This window comes from Oncorhynchus masou, chromosome 13 (assembly GCF_036934945.1).
Source record: "Oncorhynchus masou masou isolate Uvic2021 chromosome 13, UVic_Omas_1.1, whole genome shotgun sequence".
NCBI lineage: Eukaryota > Metazoa > Chordata > Actinopteri > Salmoniformes > Salmonidae > Oncorhynchus > Oncorhynchus masou.
This window is the reverse complement of record NC_088224.1, coordinates 69,691,310-69,706,035: the sequence shown is the minus strand read 5'-3', so window position 1 is coordinate 69,706,035 and position 14,726 is coordinate 69,691,310. Positions and strand designations below refer to the sequence as shown.

The 14,726-nt window shown below is 43.9% G+C and overlaps 2 protein-coding genes across 6 annotated transcripts in view; one reads left to right on the top strand and one right to left on the bottom strand.

The window, feature by feature from the left end:
* Positions 1-891: 891 nt before the first annotated feature.
* Positions 892-10,279, bottom strand: LOC135552948 (basic salivary proline-rich protein 1-like). 2 transcript variants are annotated; one of them, XM_064984909.1, is made up of 4 exons: positions 10,111-10,279; positions 5,774-5,881; positions 5,288-5,407; positions 892-2,440 (listed from the first exon to the last, which is right to left on the bottom strand). In XM_064984909.1, exons 2-4 carry the CDS (start codon positions 5,835-5,837, stop codon positions 1,968-1,970), a joined length of 657 nt encoding a protein of 218 aa, XP_064840981.1. In that variant the 5' UTR covers positions 5,838-5,881; positions 10,111-10,279; the 3' UTR covers positions 892-1,967. The 2 variants fall into 2 exon arrangements, with proteins under 2 accessions (XP_064840981.1, XP_064840980.1); XM_064984908.1 differs by lacking the exon at positions 10,111-10,279 and having other exon boundaries at positions 5,774-6,013.
* The window catches only part of LOC135552947 (hypermethylated in cancer 1 protein-like), an 18,261-nt gene continuing 12,445 nt past the window's right edge, over positions 8,911-14,726 (top strand). For 2 of the 4 annotated variants that reach the window (XM_064984906.1, XM_064984903.1), the window contains exon 1: positions 8,911-9,101. Coding sequence is in view for 2 of the 4 variants with exons in the window: in XM_064984903.1 (XP_064840975.1) it covers positions 9,042-9,101 (60 nt within the window). In the remaining 2 variants the exon portion in view is untranslated. The other 2 variants (XM_064984904.1, XM_064984907.1) reach the window with 2 other exon arrangements.

Here is a 14,726-nt window from a genome sequence, read left to right as displayed (position 1 = left end):
AGGGATCTATAGAACTGGGAAATTAGAATAAGAGCTGAAGAGGGAGAGCTAGGTGGTGTGGGTGAGGGAGAAGGAAAGCGAGAGTGTCTGGCGTTTATGGATAGCAGATGTGGCGCTGTGGGGTTTTGGCAGGGGCCAAGCACGCCTGAATCCCGCACCGGCTGGGTGGCACCGGGGTGAGAGGGAGGTCACTGCACCGCAGCACACAGCACATAAAACACAGAGAGGGAGAGAAGGGAGACTGCCTGGGCCTCACACACCAGCCTGGGACTCCAAGGCTGTGAGGGTGAGCCAATCACACTCACAAATGCTATACATTCTTAGGTTGAGAAAAAACAATGATCTCTTAGACGTGGGATTTTAAAATTGGCCTGAGGTACAACAAGGGGTCCACAATTGTGAAAAAAAATGATTTTATGAATATCACTAGCTGCAACAGAATACATACCATCGTGGATACAAGTTGTATTTGTCTGTGTCCAGTATGAAGGACATAATAGGTATTTTTATGAGTCAATGCTAACTAGCGTTAGCGCAATGGCTGCAAGTTTACAGGAAAAGTTAGCATGCTAGCTATTCCTTTGATCCAACTCTGAGGATGTAGATAAAGGGCTTCCTTGACAAATTCTTTAACTATCCCTTTAATATGGAGGAAATTCCAGTTATTGGTGCTAATTACAGGGGGTTTTCTGTATAGACAATTCTTAGGCTGGCCGTCTAAGTGGTAATTTAGTTGACACTGAAAAACAGTTTGTGTCAACTTCAACAACCAAAACCAGATAGGAAGCATGCAGAAAAGATATTGAACTATATATATTTTTTTATTAATACCATCTTTGAGAACAAACAATCAAAATAAAAACTAGACAGTCAGGGATAATATGTATATTTGTTTAATTAAACAGGCGTTCAGGCCACATACCCATTGATTTTATTATAATGATTGAGCAGAAGAACATAGCCTTTCGAATGGCAAAATGCATAGAATTGCAGGAAATTTGCTTTAAAACTGCTAAATTTTCTCTGAGCTCCATGCCAAACTGTAGAATTGGTGAAAATTTGCTTTACAACAGCAAAATGCTCTCTACGCCGACAAGATAACTTTCTCGTTCTGGTTAATAGACTACGTTAGAGTGAACTCTGGAGACGTCAAAATAATGAAACTATACCAAAAATGTTCATTTAAGGGTTACGGTATAGGCAGGCATAAGCTAAGGAAAACAAACACAATTTCATTTTATCGATGGCAATTTGAATGCAGAGATATCGTGACAAGATCCTGAGGCCTATTGTCGTGCCATTCATTCACTGCTATCACCTTGTGTTTCAACATGATAATGGAAGCTGAAAATGTCCCAGTTCTTCCATGGCCTGCATACTCACCAGACATATCACCAATTGAGCATGTTTGGGATGCTCCGGATCGATGTGTATGACAGCGTGTTACAGTTCCCGCCAATATCCAGCAACTTCACAAAGCCATTGAAGAGGAGTGGTACAACATTTCACAGGCCACAATCAACAGCCTGATCTACTCTATCAGAAGGAGATGTGTGGCGCTGCATGAGGCAAATGGTGGTCATACCAGATACTGAATGATTTTCTGATCCACGCCCCTTCTTTTTTTAAGGTATTTGTGACCAACAGATGCATATCTGTATTTCCAGTCATGTGAAATCCATAGATCAGGGCCTAATGCATTTATTTAAATTGACTGATTTCCTTGGGGCGGCAGTGTAGCCTAGTGGTTAGAGTGTTGGACTAGTAACCAGAAGGTTTGCGAGTTCAAACCCCTGAGCTGACAAGGTACAAATCTGTCGTTCTGCCCCTGAACAGGCAGTTAACCCACTGTTCCCAGGCCGTCATTGAAAATAAGAATTTGTTCTTAACTGACTTGCCTGGGTAAATAAATAAAAGTATGAACTGTAACTCAGTAAACTTTGAAATTGTTGCATTTATATTTTTGTTCAGTGTATTATTATTTTTTCATAACAGATTATGGGGGTCCCTGGGTCGCCGGTTTGCCTGGGCGGGGGTCCCTGGGTCAGCGGTTTGCATGGGCGGGGGTCCCTGGGTCGCCGGTTTGCCTGGGCGGGGTCCCTGGGTCGCCGGTTTGCCTGGACAGGGTTCCCTGGGTCGCCGGTTTGCCTGGGCGGGGGTCCCTGGGTCGCAGGTTTGCCTGGGCGGGGTTCCTGGGTCGCAGGTTTGCATGGGCGGGGGTCCCTGGGTCGCCGGTTTGCCAGGACGGGGGTCCCTGGGTCGCCGGTTTGCATGGGCGGGGGTCCCTGGGTCGCCGGTTTGCCCGGGCGGGGGTCCCTGGGTTGCCGGTTTGCCCGGGCGGGGGTCCCTGGGTCGCCGGTTTGCCTGGGTGGGGGTCCCTGGGTTGCCGGTTTGCCCGGGCGGGGGTCCCTGGGTCGCCGGTTTGCCTGGGTGGGGGTCCCTGGGAAAGAAACGTTTGAAAACCCCAGTCTTAGACCACTAGAAACCTAGTAAACTCGTAAATGATCAGTGCATCAAACAGTTAAGTAATGACACAGATTTCTTATGTCAAATGGATCAGTAATGTTCCCTCAATGGTAGGTTCTCCATACAGTGAAACATATCATTTGATAATGTGGGTAGACTGGGAATGTTCAGCCACACCATAGCTCTGTATTGAACTCATGGCAGGATTGTTACAGCGATGCTAGAAAGTAGGCCAACCACATGTGGTCTGACCCATTCTTACACTGTCTATTTTCTTATTATCAATCCATCCTCAACACTTTAACACTGCGAACATACCAGACTAGGGCTGATAGAGGATCACACCGGACACATCTCTTACCTCACACTACCACTCTCACCATTAAGATATCACAATGTCTTATCATAAATCCTGTATTTCCCCCCGATTTAATATACTCTCCCAAACTTTTCTATCACCTCACACTTTATTTAGCTCTTTCCTTTACGATATCCCACCCTCTCTTTCTTGTTCCCCTTCTTTCTCCCCCTTAGCCTGGTCCTGACTCCCTGGTTCCTGGGGCCTGGCCAAGGCGTGTGTCCCTGGAGGAGCCAGCAAGGAGATGGAGAGAGGGGGCAGCGAGGGGGCGAAGAGACAGGCTCCAAAACCACAGCTGCAGCAGTCTTTCCTTCCCTTCCTCTCTCTCTCTCTCTCTCTCTCTCTCTCTCTCTCTCCTGTCCTCTTTCCCTTCCCTTCACGTTGTAAGGAACTGGCCTGGCACACTCCCCAGCTCTGCCATTAATCAGGGAGTGAGGGGTAGTTCAGCGTGTGTGTGTGTGTGTGTGTGTGTGTGTGTGTGTGTGTGTGTGTGTGTGTGTGTGTGTGTGTGTGTGTGTGTGTGTGTGTGTGTGTGTGTGTGTGTGTGTGTGTGTGTGTGTGTGTGTGGGTGGGTGTGGGTGGGTGTGGGTGTGTGTGTGCGCGCACATGTGGCTGAATGTGTGTGTTTATGCGTATGTTTGTGTGTGCTGATAGAGAGCTGGATGGAATGGGGGTGATGGTACAGAGACCAGGACCTCCCAACAAAGCTGAAGAGTTCACCCAGCGAGCGAAAGGGAGGGAGGCTGACAGACAAAAAGCCTGGTGTACAGATTGTGACTGCCAGTGAGAGACAGAGGACGAGCTAGATGATCTACAGAGAGGCAGAGATGGTCCAGGCCTTTCCCTATGTACATGACCCACATTCTTCAGGCAGAGAAGTGATGGGACTGTCTGTTATCCCCAGAATGACTCTTCTGCCCAAGACCAACATAACATTTTAAATACCTTTCACGAACACTTTGAGAATGTTCATGTGTGTGCAGCAGAGTGCAAATCAGGGACAAGACGCAAGTGTGTACGACAGGTAAGAAAGTACAGACATCATTATACAGGGACAGTTCCCTGAAGGAAAGCAGTTCATACAAAGTCCATGAGACCCCCTCCCCCTCCAGTCCATGCCCCTCCGCCCTCCCTGTTCTATTCCCTCCCCTCCCTCCCCCTCCCTCTCCAGTCCATGTCCCTCCGCCCTCCCTGTTCAACTCCCTCCCCTCCCTCCCCCTCCAGTCCATGCCCCTCCACCCTCCCTCTTCAACTCCCCTCCCTCCTCCCTCCTCCTCCAGTCCATGCCCCTCCGCCCTCCCTGTTCAACTCCCCTCCCTCCTCCCTCCTCCTCCAGTCCATGCCCCTCTGCCCTCCCTCTTCAACTCCCCTCCCTCCTCCCTCCTCCTCCAGTCCATGCCCCTCTGCCCTCCCTCTTCAACTCCCATCCCTCCCCCTCATCCTCCAGTCCATGCCCCTCCACCCTCCCTCTTCAACTCCCCTCCCCTCCCTCCTCCCTCCTCCTCCAGTCCATGCCCCTCTGCCCTCCCTCTTCAACTCCCCTCCCTCCTCCCTCCTCCTCCAGTCCATGCCCCTCTGCCCTCCCTCTTCAACTCCCCTCCCTCCCCCCTCATCCTCCAGTCCATGCCCCTCCGCCCTCCCTCTTCAACTCCCCTCCCTCCCCCCTCATCCTCCAGTCCATGCCCCTCCGGCCTCCCTCTTCAACTCCCCTCCCTCCCCCCTCATCCTCCAGTCCATGCCCCTCCGCCCTCCCTCTTCAACTCCCCTCCCTCCCCCTCATCCTCCAGTCCATGCCCCTCCGCCCTCCCTCTTCAACTCCCCTCCCTCCCCCCTCATCCTCCAGTCCATGCCCCTCCCCCCTCTCTTCCCTGATTATCCAGGTGGGAGTGAAATGTGAAGAAAAAAAACCCACTTCCAACCTGCTCACCCCCCAACGGGCCTCCCAGAATGCCTATCTGCTGACATCACTAAGCAGAGACCTGGCAAGCCAATCTCTTTCCTGCTCTGTTCTGCTCTCCCCTTTCCTCTTGCTCTCGCTAGCGCTCCCTGCTTCCTGCCCTCATGATGTCACACACCATATGGTTTTCAGCGAGTATCAAGCCGGAAAAGAGATTTAGTCGGCCGAGAGGAGAGGAGAGAAAAGGAGGGGGGTGGAGCGGGTGTGTGGTGTACGTAGGACACTGAAAACAAAAGTTTGCTCTGTTAGTGGAAGGTAAAAGGAGAGGAGGAGGAGAAGAAGAGGGGGTGAGAAGGAGAGGGTGAGAGGTAGAGGGGGTTCGAACTAGAGGGGGCGAGAAGGAAGAGGAGGTGAGAAGGGAAGGGCTATGCTGTGTGAGGCTAATGAGGACCAGAGACCACTCAGCGGACAGCCATGTGCACCACAGACACACACACACACACACACACACACACACACACACACACACACACACACACACACACACACACACTCATTGGGATTACCAATATACTCCTCCTGCTTGATGATCCGCAGGAACCAACAAACTGTAGGTGCTGTGGCGGCCCTGAGGGACAGGACTGGCAGCTGCACACCTCTGGAGCTACTCCAACCAACACTTCCACCTTGAGTGATAAACGTATCAAACGTATATGTTATGATAAACATACATTTTCACACATCTGCAGTATGATTTGCAGAGATATTTCAATGCCACCAATTTACTCTTACCATAGCCATTTCTCTGAGACGTGAATCTCCTACTATGCCTGTATTATCATAACTCATCCATGAGTATTTCTAATCTGGATTTTTTTATGGCAAGATAATTGCTCACCACAGACAGAGGGTGAACTAGAATAGCGACCAAACAACACACAACAGCTCAGGACATTCAAATGACATGCCTTGCACGCCTATCCTCTAAAACTGTCGCAAAGCTGCTCATTACATTGACTTAAGAGAAGGGTGTGATTCAATGTTGAGCCTACCGTTCAATCTCTGGTGTAGGGTTGGTTCTTCAGGGGGAGTGCATTTGATAAGGACCGTGGCCATGTCCGCAGGGAGGGCAGGAGAGAAGGAAGAGTGGGATGATGAGCCTGGGTCAAAGAGAGAGAGAGAGAGAGAATGAGCAGACTGCCCTGAGAGAGAAAAATAGAGAAAGTGGGAGAGAAAGACCCTTGGAAGGTTGGACTGGGAGCAGAGTGACAATAGATTCATCTGGTCTTGGTGTCTGGTGTAGGGCGGTGGGGTACTAGCTGCTAAGATGGCTGCAGGCGAACCATTCTATCCCCTGGTCCCTCCCGCTCTGCTCTGCTCTGCTCTGTACTGTCTTGACTGCAGCAGGCCACCTGCCAGACAATAATGGAGCAATAATAACTTGATTGGAATGTTATTAGTCACTCTGAGCGCAAATTGAAACAAGGTGCTCTGAGCCTTGGAGGGCTGGCGCCCTCGTATCTCCTCCTCACAACTGTCTGCAAAAAATTCCTAACTCATGTTGGGTCTACATCCATCCAAGTTGATCCAACCCTGCTCTAAAAACACACACACACAAACACAAAATTCCAGCCCTGACACAGTCGTAAATACACTGAGTGCACAAACATTAGGAACACCTGCTCATTCCATGACATAGACTGAAGTGCCTTTGAACGGGGCATGGTAGTAGGTGCTAGGCGTACCGGTTTGAGCATGTCAAGAACGGTAAAACTGCTGGGTTTTTCACACTCAACATTTTCCCATATGTATCAAGAAAGGTCCACCACCCAAAGGACATCCAGCCAACTTGACACAACTGTGGGAAGCATTGGCGTCACCATGGGCAGCATCCCTGTGGAAAGCTTTGGACACCTTGTAGAATCCATGTCCTGACAAATTGAATCTGTTCTGAGGGCAAAAGAGGTTGCAACTCAATATTAGGAAGGAGACCCTGGAGGAAGTGGCTATGTATTCTGCATACACTCTCTCTCTCTCTCTGTCGCTTTTTCTCTCTGTCTCTCTCCCCCCCTCTCTCTCTCTCTCTCTCTCTCTCCCGCTCTCTCCCGCTCTCTCTCTCTCTCTCCCGCTCTCTCTCTCTCTGTCTCTCTCTCTCTCTGTCTCTCTGTTGCTTTTTCTCTCTGTCTCTCTGTCTCTCTCTCTCTCTCTCTGTCGCTTTTTCTCTCTGTCTCTCTCCCTCTCTCTCTCTCTCGCTCTCTCTCTCTCTCTCTCTCTCTCTCTCTGTTTTGTGTTCCAGCTCAGCACTCCTCAAACACAGTCCTTAATTCAATCATTGCTTCCACCAGCAATTTGGAAGCTTTCTCAGTTCATTAAGAGTTCAATGTTTTAGATTTGTCGCACACCAGCTTATGGTAAATTGTGTTTAAAAAAACTGAAGTTAAATGTCCAGTGCAGGTCTCTGGAGAGTGCTTGACATCTCAGATAAGGCCCTGTCTGGGAAGACCACTGTTATATCCAAACAGAGAGAGAAGAGAGGGGAGGGAAGAGAGAAGTGTACTTTAGGTCTACCTAACCAAATCAACCAGAGTAGGAAGAGAAGTGAGAAATGTAATGTTGGCCTACCCAACAACCCACTTTTTCTGACAGTCTTGTTTTTTCTTATGCTGTGATATTCAGTACAAATACTTATATGTGTTTTACAACCAAAACAAAACAACAACATTTGAATTAATAAAATGGTGTATTCCCATGTTATATTATTGTACTATACTATGAAAATGTATCGAAGCTCTCTCACAGGTCCTTAGATGGCCCATATCCTTGTCTGGTTCCCTTCTGCCCACCACTGTGACTGAGGTTATCAACAGTTCATCATGGGAACCTGGAAGTGAGAGACAATACCTCCTATCCTCTCTCTTCTCTCCACCAAGCTAGGCCCGAGGCCTCGAGTGACTTTGACCACTCTAATGAAACAGCAGCCAGCAGCATCTTGAACTTGGATAATACCAAGAGGAAGACCCTGGATCAGAAGATTGTCAGCTGCTATTGTGATTGAAATACCACAACACACGTTGGCTGAGACACGAATAGGCTTCTGCCCGGTAAGTGTCCTACTAAATCAACATCTTTTGTCTAAAGCGCAGCAACAAGATAATGACGGTGAAATAATCAGGGATCCGTCCAGTGGTGTTCATAATAACCTGTAGCAGCTCTTATCATATTGACATGGTGTTGGTCAGACAATGGGAGGATTGGGTGTTGGAGGGAGCAGTCACAATCCACAGCAAGGCCTATAGAATCTTCTATAGGGAACGGTTGAGTCGTTGTGATCATAAAAGATAAGACTGATTGAAACTCACTTTCAGTAACTCACTGATTGACCAAAATAACTAAATCGACTTAATCAAATGTCTTATGGAAACCTTGTTGATTTCTGTCATGTACAGTAAATATGTATTTTAGACACCTGCTAAATATTTGGTAGTTAGCACTATCAAATGAGAAGTTTAGACTCATGCATTTACAAACAAGTTGACATATAATTTCCTGTTCAAAATAACAGATTGTCTAAAATAGACAGGATATGTTAATATGAACAAAATATTAACCTCAATGTATCTGATTTTAATAATCCATCTAATTTTGCAAAAAAAGGTAATGTTTTTGGTACAGTTTTAGATATTTTCTAAATTATGGATTATATAGATAGTTAAAAGTATTGTGCCCATGTTTGTGTCATTATTAAGGGGAAGAAATGACATCACATTAGAAAGTTTTGGAACAAATTATGACTGGTATCGGTATGGTTTTGTGTGCTTTACTGATGGGTTGATCTGTTCTATGAGAAATCCATTGAGGTTGCCCCATTACACTGGCATGTCTGGTAATACAGTGAGTCTGACAGAAAATGTTCACACACAGCTTGGAGTATGGAGAAAGTATATACACTGAAAATACAAAGCAATCGTGTAATATGGATTTTTCATAATTCCAAATATAATATAAGCACAAAGTGCAAATTAACTGGTTTAGCAGTTAATGACGGTACCTTTACGCAACGAAGGCTGCTGCTGGTGCGCATAACATCCTAGAATGCCAACCGTTGGGTGTCGCTGTGGGCGCATCCACCCGGCCATAAACCTTGGTCTGATCGGACCCGGACCAAATCTGAAGAGGTGTCTGATATAGTACTATAGCACGTGAGAAATTAAAGAGTGTGCGGGACAGAGAGAACGGGCGAGCAGTGATAGAGAACAGGAGAAAGCACGGAAGAGGTTGCTAATAGCTCGGAATTTTGGGCGAGTGAGCGTGGAAGTCTGGATGGGGGAATCCCGAGGAGGAGAACTCACAAACGGCCACGACACCAGACATGAGTCCGAGGTGGGTAAATGACAGATGTGAGAGAGATAGAGAGAGCGCGATGCCCTCCACTAGCCTCATGCATATTGACATCCCGTCTGGATACTTACTGCGACTTTAGGTGCATTTAGTCAGTGAAGGCAATAGGCTATAAAAGCTCTCCTACTTAAGTATATATTTATAAACTTTTTTTAACATTTGTGTCTGACAGCTGGCAAGTATAGACTAAATTTACGCGTCCGGAGCTGGCATGTTATATCGCATTTTTAAAACTTTATATTATCGTGAGGTTGCTTAAAACAAAATCTCTCGTGGGCATCTCTAGGCCTATCTGAAAAAATCTATTGAAGACAAGTTGCATTTTTTTCTTGGAATGATTCGAGAAAGGAAACATGCCTTAGTAATTCAAAATAATGTTGTTAACTTATTAAGATGTTCGCGATAAAGGCAAAAGGCCCATTCGCAGTGACAACTAACAGAAATATTGAATAATTAGTAGCCAAAGATTGTATACATATAGTCAATTGATAGAAAAAATTTTTTTGACATATGCTCAGCTTCTAAAAGTTGTACAACTGATGTAAATGACAAAAGCTGGTTGAGAGAGATTTCACGATTTTCAGACTGTCAGCCAATAGTGCAACTATAACTGTGTACTAAAAATAGCAACGCCTAGGCTAAAATAATTTGTTATTGTACAAACATGATCAATTTCAGAAGTGTGTACTACTGTGTGTGGAACACTGAATTACTATAGGTCTGAAAACAAACACAAACCTGCCCTAAACAGCCCTAACAGCTTCATTATGAATATATTGTAATTATTTTGAGCTAATTTACAGTACAATTTATGTGTACACTTAATCACCTGTTACTGCGTATATATTTAGCCTACCAAAAACATAGAGGTACCTTTTCCGTTCCAAAATAGGCCCACGTTTTACGCACGAAACAACGTTTACGCGCGAAAACAAATAAGGCCAATAACTACACCACTAGGTTACTATATAGTGCATGGTTGCAGGATTACCTTATAGTTATATTTGATGGATGGATAAAAATATCAGGGGACAGAGTTCTGCTCCTCCCCGCCCACCTCTGTCAGTGCGCCGAGTCTCGCAGGATATGGACTGTGGCAGTTTACTTACTGTAAACTCTTGTCTGCTTGTCTTTACATAAGCAGGTGAGACTCGTTAGGCCTTGGGCTACAAACACTTGACACCAAACTCTAATGATGAGGTGGCTCTAAGTTAGCCAATTGGGGTTGGACTGTAGAATGTCACATCCGTATAGGATATCAAAGGTTCACTCACTAGGACTAGTACACATTTTAAGCACTATCATAAGATTAACATTATCAGTAGGTTTAATTGAAATATCCATTAACTAAAAGGGTATAGTGTTATAGATCCGTTTCAGTCAAATGGCATAAGAATAAACCAGCCATCATCTATCGGTGTGTAGGCTATTTCCTCATAGTCTAATTGTTGACCATGTGCATTTTTGTTACGGGTCTCATATGTCTCCAAACTTCAGTTCAGTGTAGGACTGCAGTGGGCCGTGTGATATACAATAAAGACCTGTCTCTTTAAGACGAAGCCGCGATGTGTTGTGAAGTTCAAGTGGGGGTCAGTTGAAGTTCCTGCCCTTGAGTTTACCTTTTAGTTTTATTAAAGACTGACATCACATGGGGCGCTAAAACACTTAGGGTGCATAGAGGCTCCATTATCATCCCCGCGCACGTTATTGCCTCGAAACAAAAAAAATGCCGAGGAAATTACAAAATAAAATAGGAGAAACTGATGCTGGACTAAAGCACGTATTTTTTTATAGGAAGGGGTGAGAAAGAGAGGGAGTGGGGAGGGGCAGGGAGAGCGAGAGAGAGAGAGTACGAAGAGAGTAACAAGAAATTCATAGCAATTAATAATAAAAATAGTTGGCAGTCGTGCTTGGAAAACTGGCATGGTTTTTGGAGGCTGGCAGTTCAAAATTGAAACGTCAGAAATTACTCCAAAAGACTGTTGAGATGATCATTAAGGGAGACTTAGATCGGGTGGCAGAAGAGATCGGGCATCCAGGTAACGTTTCAATACCAGCTTTTTAAAGTCCAGCACAGCTACAGATCAGGCAACATTATTGAGACCAATATTTAACTTTTTAGCGATATTTATGTGAACATACGGGGTTTATCGCGCGTTTAGTGTTTGGTTAATTTGTGTGTCTTTTTTAAAGCAAAACATAATCGCGTTTTCCTAATTTTGCGATGGAACTTCTTAGTCTATATATTTTTGTTTGTAAAAAGAAATGGTTGCTTATGTGAGGTATCTTTTGTTTAATTCAAACATTCTCATTTCCACTTGACCAAACTACGAATATCCTACATAACTGTATCATGCTAATAAATGGATCACTGGACTAAATTCTGTAAAGCTACAACAAGGTAAGATTTCTGTTGGATTATTTGCTGTGAAGTAGGTTTAGCCTATATGTCACCTATTGCCATCAGACGGTTGTGTAGTTATCTAGTTGTATACAGAAAACAGTGTAGTTAAGTCTCTGGGTGTTCAGCATGATGCCTCATCCTCAGTCAGAGGTAGGTTGATGCGGTGGGTCTCGGTGCAGAGTTCACACCCCACCACCGTGCAGCTATAGATCACAGCTCGCCAAGCATCGGGCTCATGAAGGGTTCATGGCACTTCTCATGGAGTTGATTTCATTTTAGGGAGAGCGATGATTGCTTTATCTTCTGTACCTGTTCTGTTCCTCTCCCAACCCCTCTGTACCTTTATATGACAACATTTAAGTGCTGTCGTTTATTTAAACGTTCTGTTTAGATAAAGGACAGCACTTAAATGGACAGAGAGTGTATGAAATACAATTAATCCATCAAAAAAATATTGACAACACGTTACGCATGTATAGGCCTATGTCACAGGCAATCACTAATCTACAGTTATTTCGATGAAATGTAGGGCTGCTTGAATTTCCCTTTGTACATTGTTTGTGGAAGGGATTTAGTGTAGACTCATGTGGTTATCTGACTGAGATAACGATGGTGATTTGTCTAATGCGAGGACAAGATTACAAGAGTAGGGATGAGAGAAGGCGAGATTTAGGATACCTAAATCATGTATATCATGATAAAATTGTTTTGTTGTTGTGGAAAATGTATCCTATCTTTTAAAGAAAATAGGCCTATAAACCTGAATAACAAATGACTTCTCAAATGGTCCATTTCTTAATACACGACATATTTATTAAGACATGTTATAAAGGTCTATAGCCTAATGGACGCATTGAGTACACATATCATTACATTTTCTAAAAAAGTTGACAGGGCTCAGGAGTAGGCGAGTCTATTTTGTTAAAAGGACTTTGAGTTTGTAGGCCTATAGGCCTACTTCTCCTCTCGGTGTGTATTCAATCAAATCTAATGATTTAGTTAAGACATGGTTGCATAAAACTAGACTTATCTTTTACAACTTTACAAACTTTACTGCAGGCAAAATATAGTTTTAAAAATGAGGCACATTTTTAAGTAAGTATTGTTGGCTTTTCTTATACAAGTTAGTAGTGACAAGGAAACTAACAGCAAAAACCCATTATAAAAAAACAAAAACATATTTTTTGAGAAACCATTTTTCTCTGTCCATCGATAGGCCTTGAGTACTTTGATTTGGTTTTGGAGACATCGCTATAACAATTATGGTAATAAGGGATCGTTTTGTCAATTTGACAACTGCTATCACTGTGGCTCTGAGAAAGAGGCACATTTAATAACGGGGGATCGTGTGAACATGTCTACGGCGGGATTATGAAAGGAAATCTGGAGGTCTGTATTCTAGAGAGACGAGGCGCGCAACTCGGGAGTTTCAGCTGAGTGTCTCATTTGAAATGCCCCTTATAAGGAAGTCAACGACAGAGCGAATCAAATTCATATCCAAGATAAAGGCGTAGTTGCGTTGATAAGGTGACAGACTCATTTTGGCGGCTGTGTCTAAACATCTAAACTCACTTATCTAGACTTCTGACTATAGAGGAAGTGTAAAATGCAAATGTCTCTGGCCTTGTCTAAAATCAAACAATGTCGATATAATTCGAGCCATCTCTCTGCACTGTTTAGGCTAAGCGCAGGACACCCAGCCCTTAGGCTACTTATAAAGCCTCAAGTGTGGTTTTCATTAAATAAGGTTTCATGCTCTACTGCTTTTATACAACCCATTCACAAAAATATCCTGCTACGTAAGGCCTTATAAGCTATAGAGCTCAGCGGCTCACAGATTTTCCTTGTGGTTTGACAGGGTTCATGCTATGCCAGTAAACAAAATGACAACTGCAATGATAGATAGTATTTCACAGCATGAAAACAAACGGTTTCCCCAAATGTTCGTTTTTTACTCGAAACATTAATTTAGAATAGACTAAATAAAGGATGCATTAAACACAATTAGCATTTAATTTGCTATCATTAAGTAGATATTTTTTTCTTTGCAACGTTAATTTATTATTATGTGCCTTAAATAGACCATTCTCAAACGAAAAAAGACTACACTGATGTCCCAGATCAATATTGAAGTGTAGGAAGTTGCTCTAATTAATACCAGAATCTGGATTTTTTGCATAAACATGGTAAACCTACATGCATACAAATTCGTTCCCTGTAAATCAGACAGGCAGAAGGAGTGGATAGGAAGTGTGGAGTGTGTTCTTAACCTAGAGCAGACCCTCTCAGTCTAAACCCAGCCTCACCCCCATACCAGAGCAGTGACAACTCAGACACAACACAGGTATCATGGATACCAAACTGTCCAAAAGATGACTCAAGCACTGTTTTTCACGAAGTCACCCTTATACCAAATCTAGCATTCACCTATAACCAACCACTCGGGAAACGAATCATGGTACAGGAAAATATTCAGAATGTACATAACAGACACAAGAACCTTCAATATCCACTTACTGTTTAATCATATTCCAAAAGGTCACTCATTGTGATGATACATTTTTCAAATGATTTTAAAACATATGTAATAATTGAGAATTAATTAACAATCTATAGGTTAGAGAGAGAGATAGAAAGAGATAGAGAGGAAAAATATGAAAAATAAAGTAGCCTCATCCTATATCGTGCAGGTTAATGATATTTGAATAATGAATATAAACTTGCAATGAGATGCTTCTCTCACAGTTTTAAAACGTTTGATTGGCTCAGTGGATTTGAGGGCTGTCTTTGATAGGCCGACAGGAGGATACAATAGCCTAACTGTTAATGCTTGATGCTCAGACAAAGTTTTTAATACATTATTTATTTTGGTAACACTTCCTTCTCTTTCAACAAGAGAAAAAGCACAATGTGCATATTACACAAATTCTACAGCTATGACAGACAGTTTATTCCTGTATTCTAACTGAATGATCACGCTAATAATATTTAATTTTAATACATTTTTTCACCCCACAATTAATATTTTCTTAAAATAACGGATTTTAATGTGTTAACATTTAACATTTTATTTTTGCAATTGATAAATCCAAACGATGCAGAAAATGACAACCCCGCCTTGACGCATAGGTTACAAGCGGATTCACGTTGATTTTTCATGCACCTGCAAGAGAAACAGGGATTTAGTGGTGGAGGCCGGATGC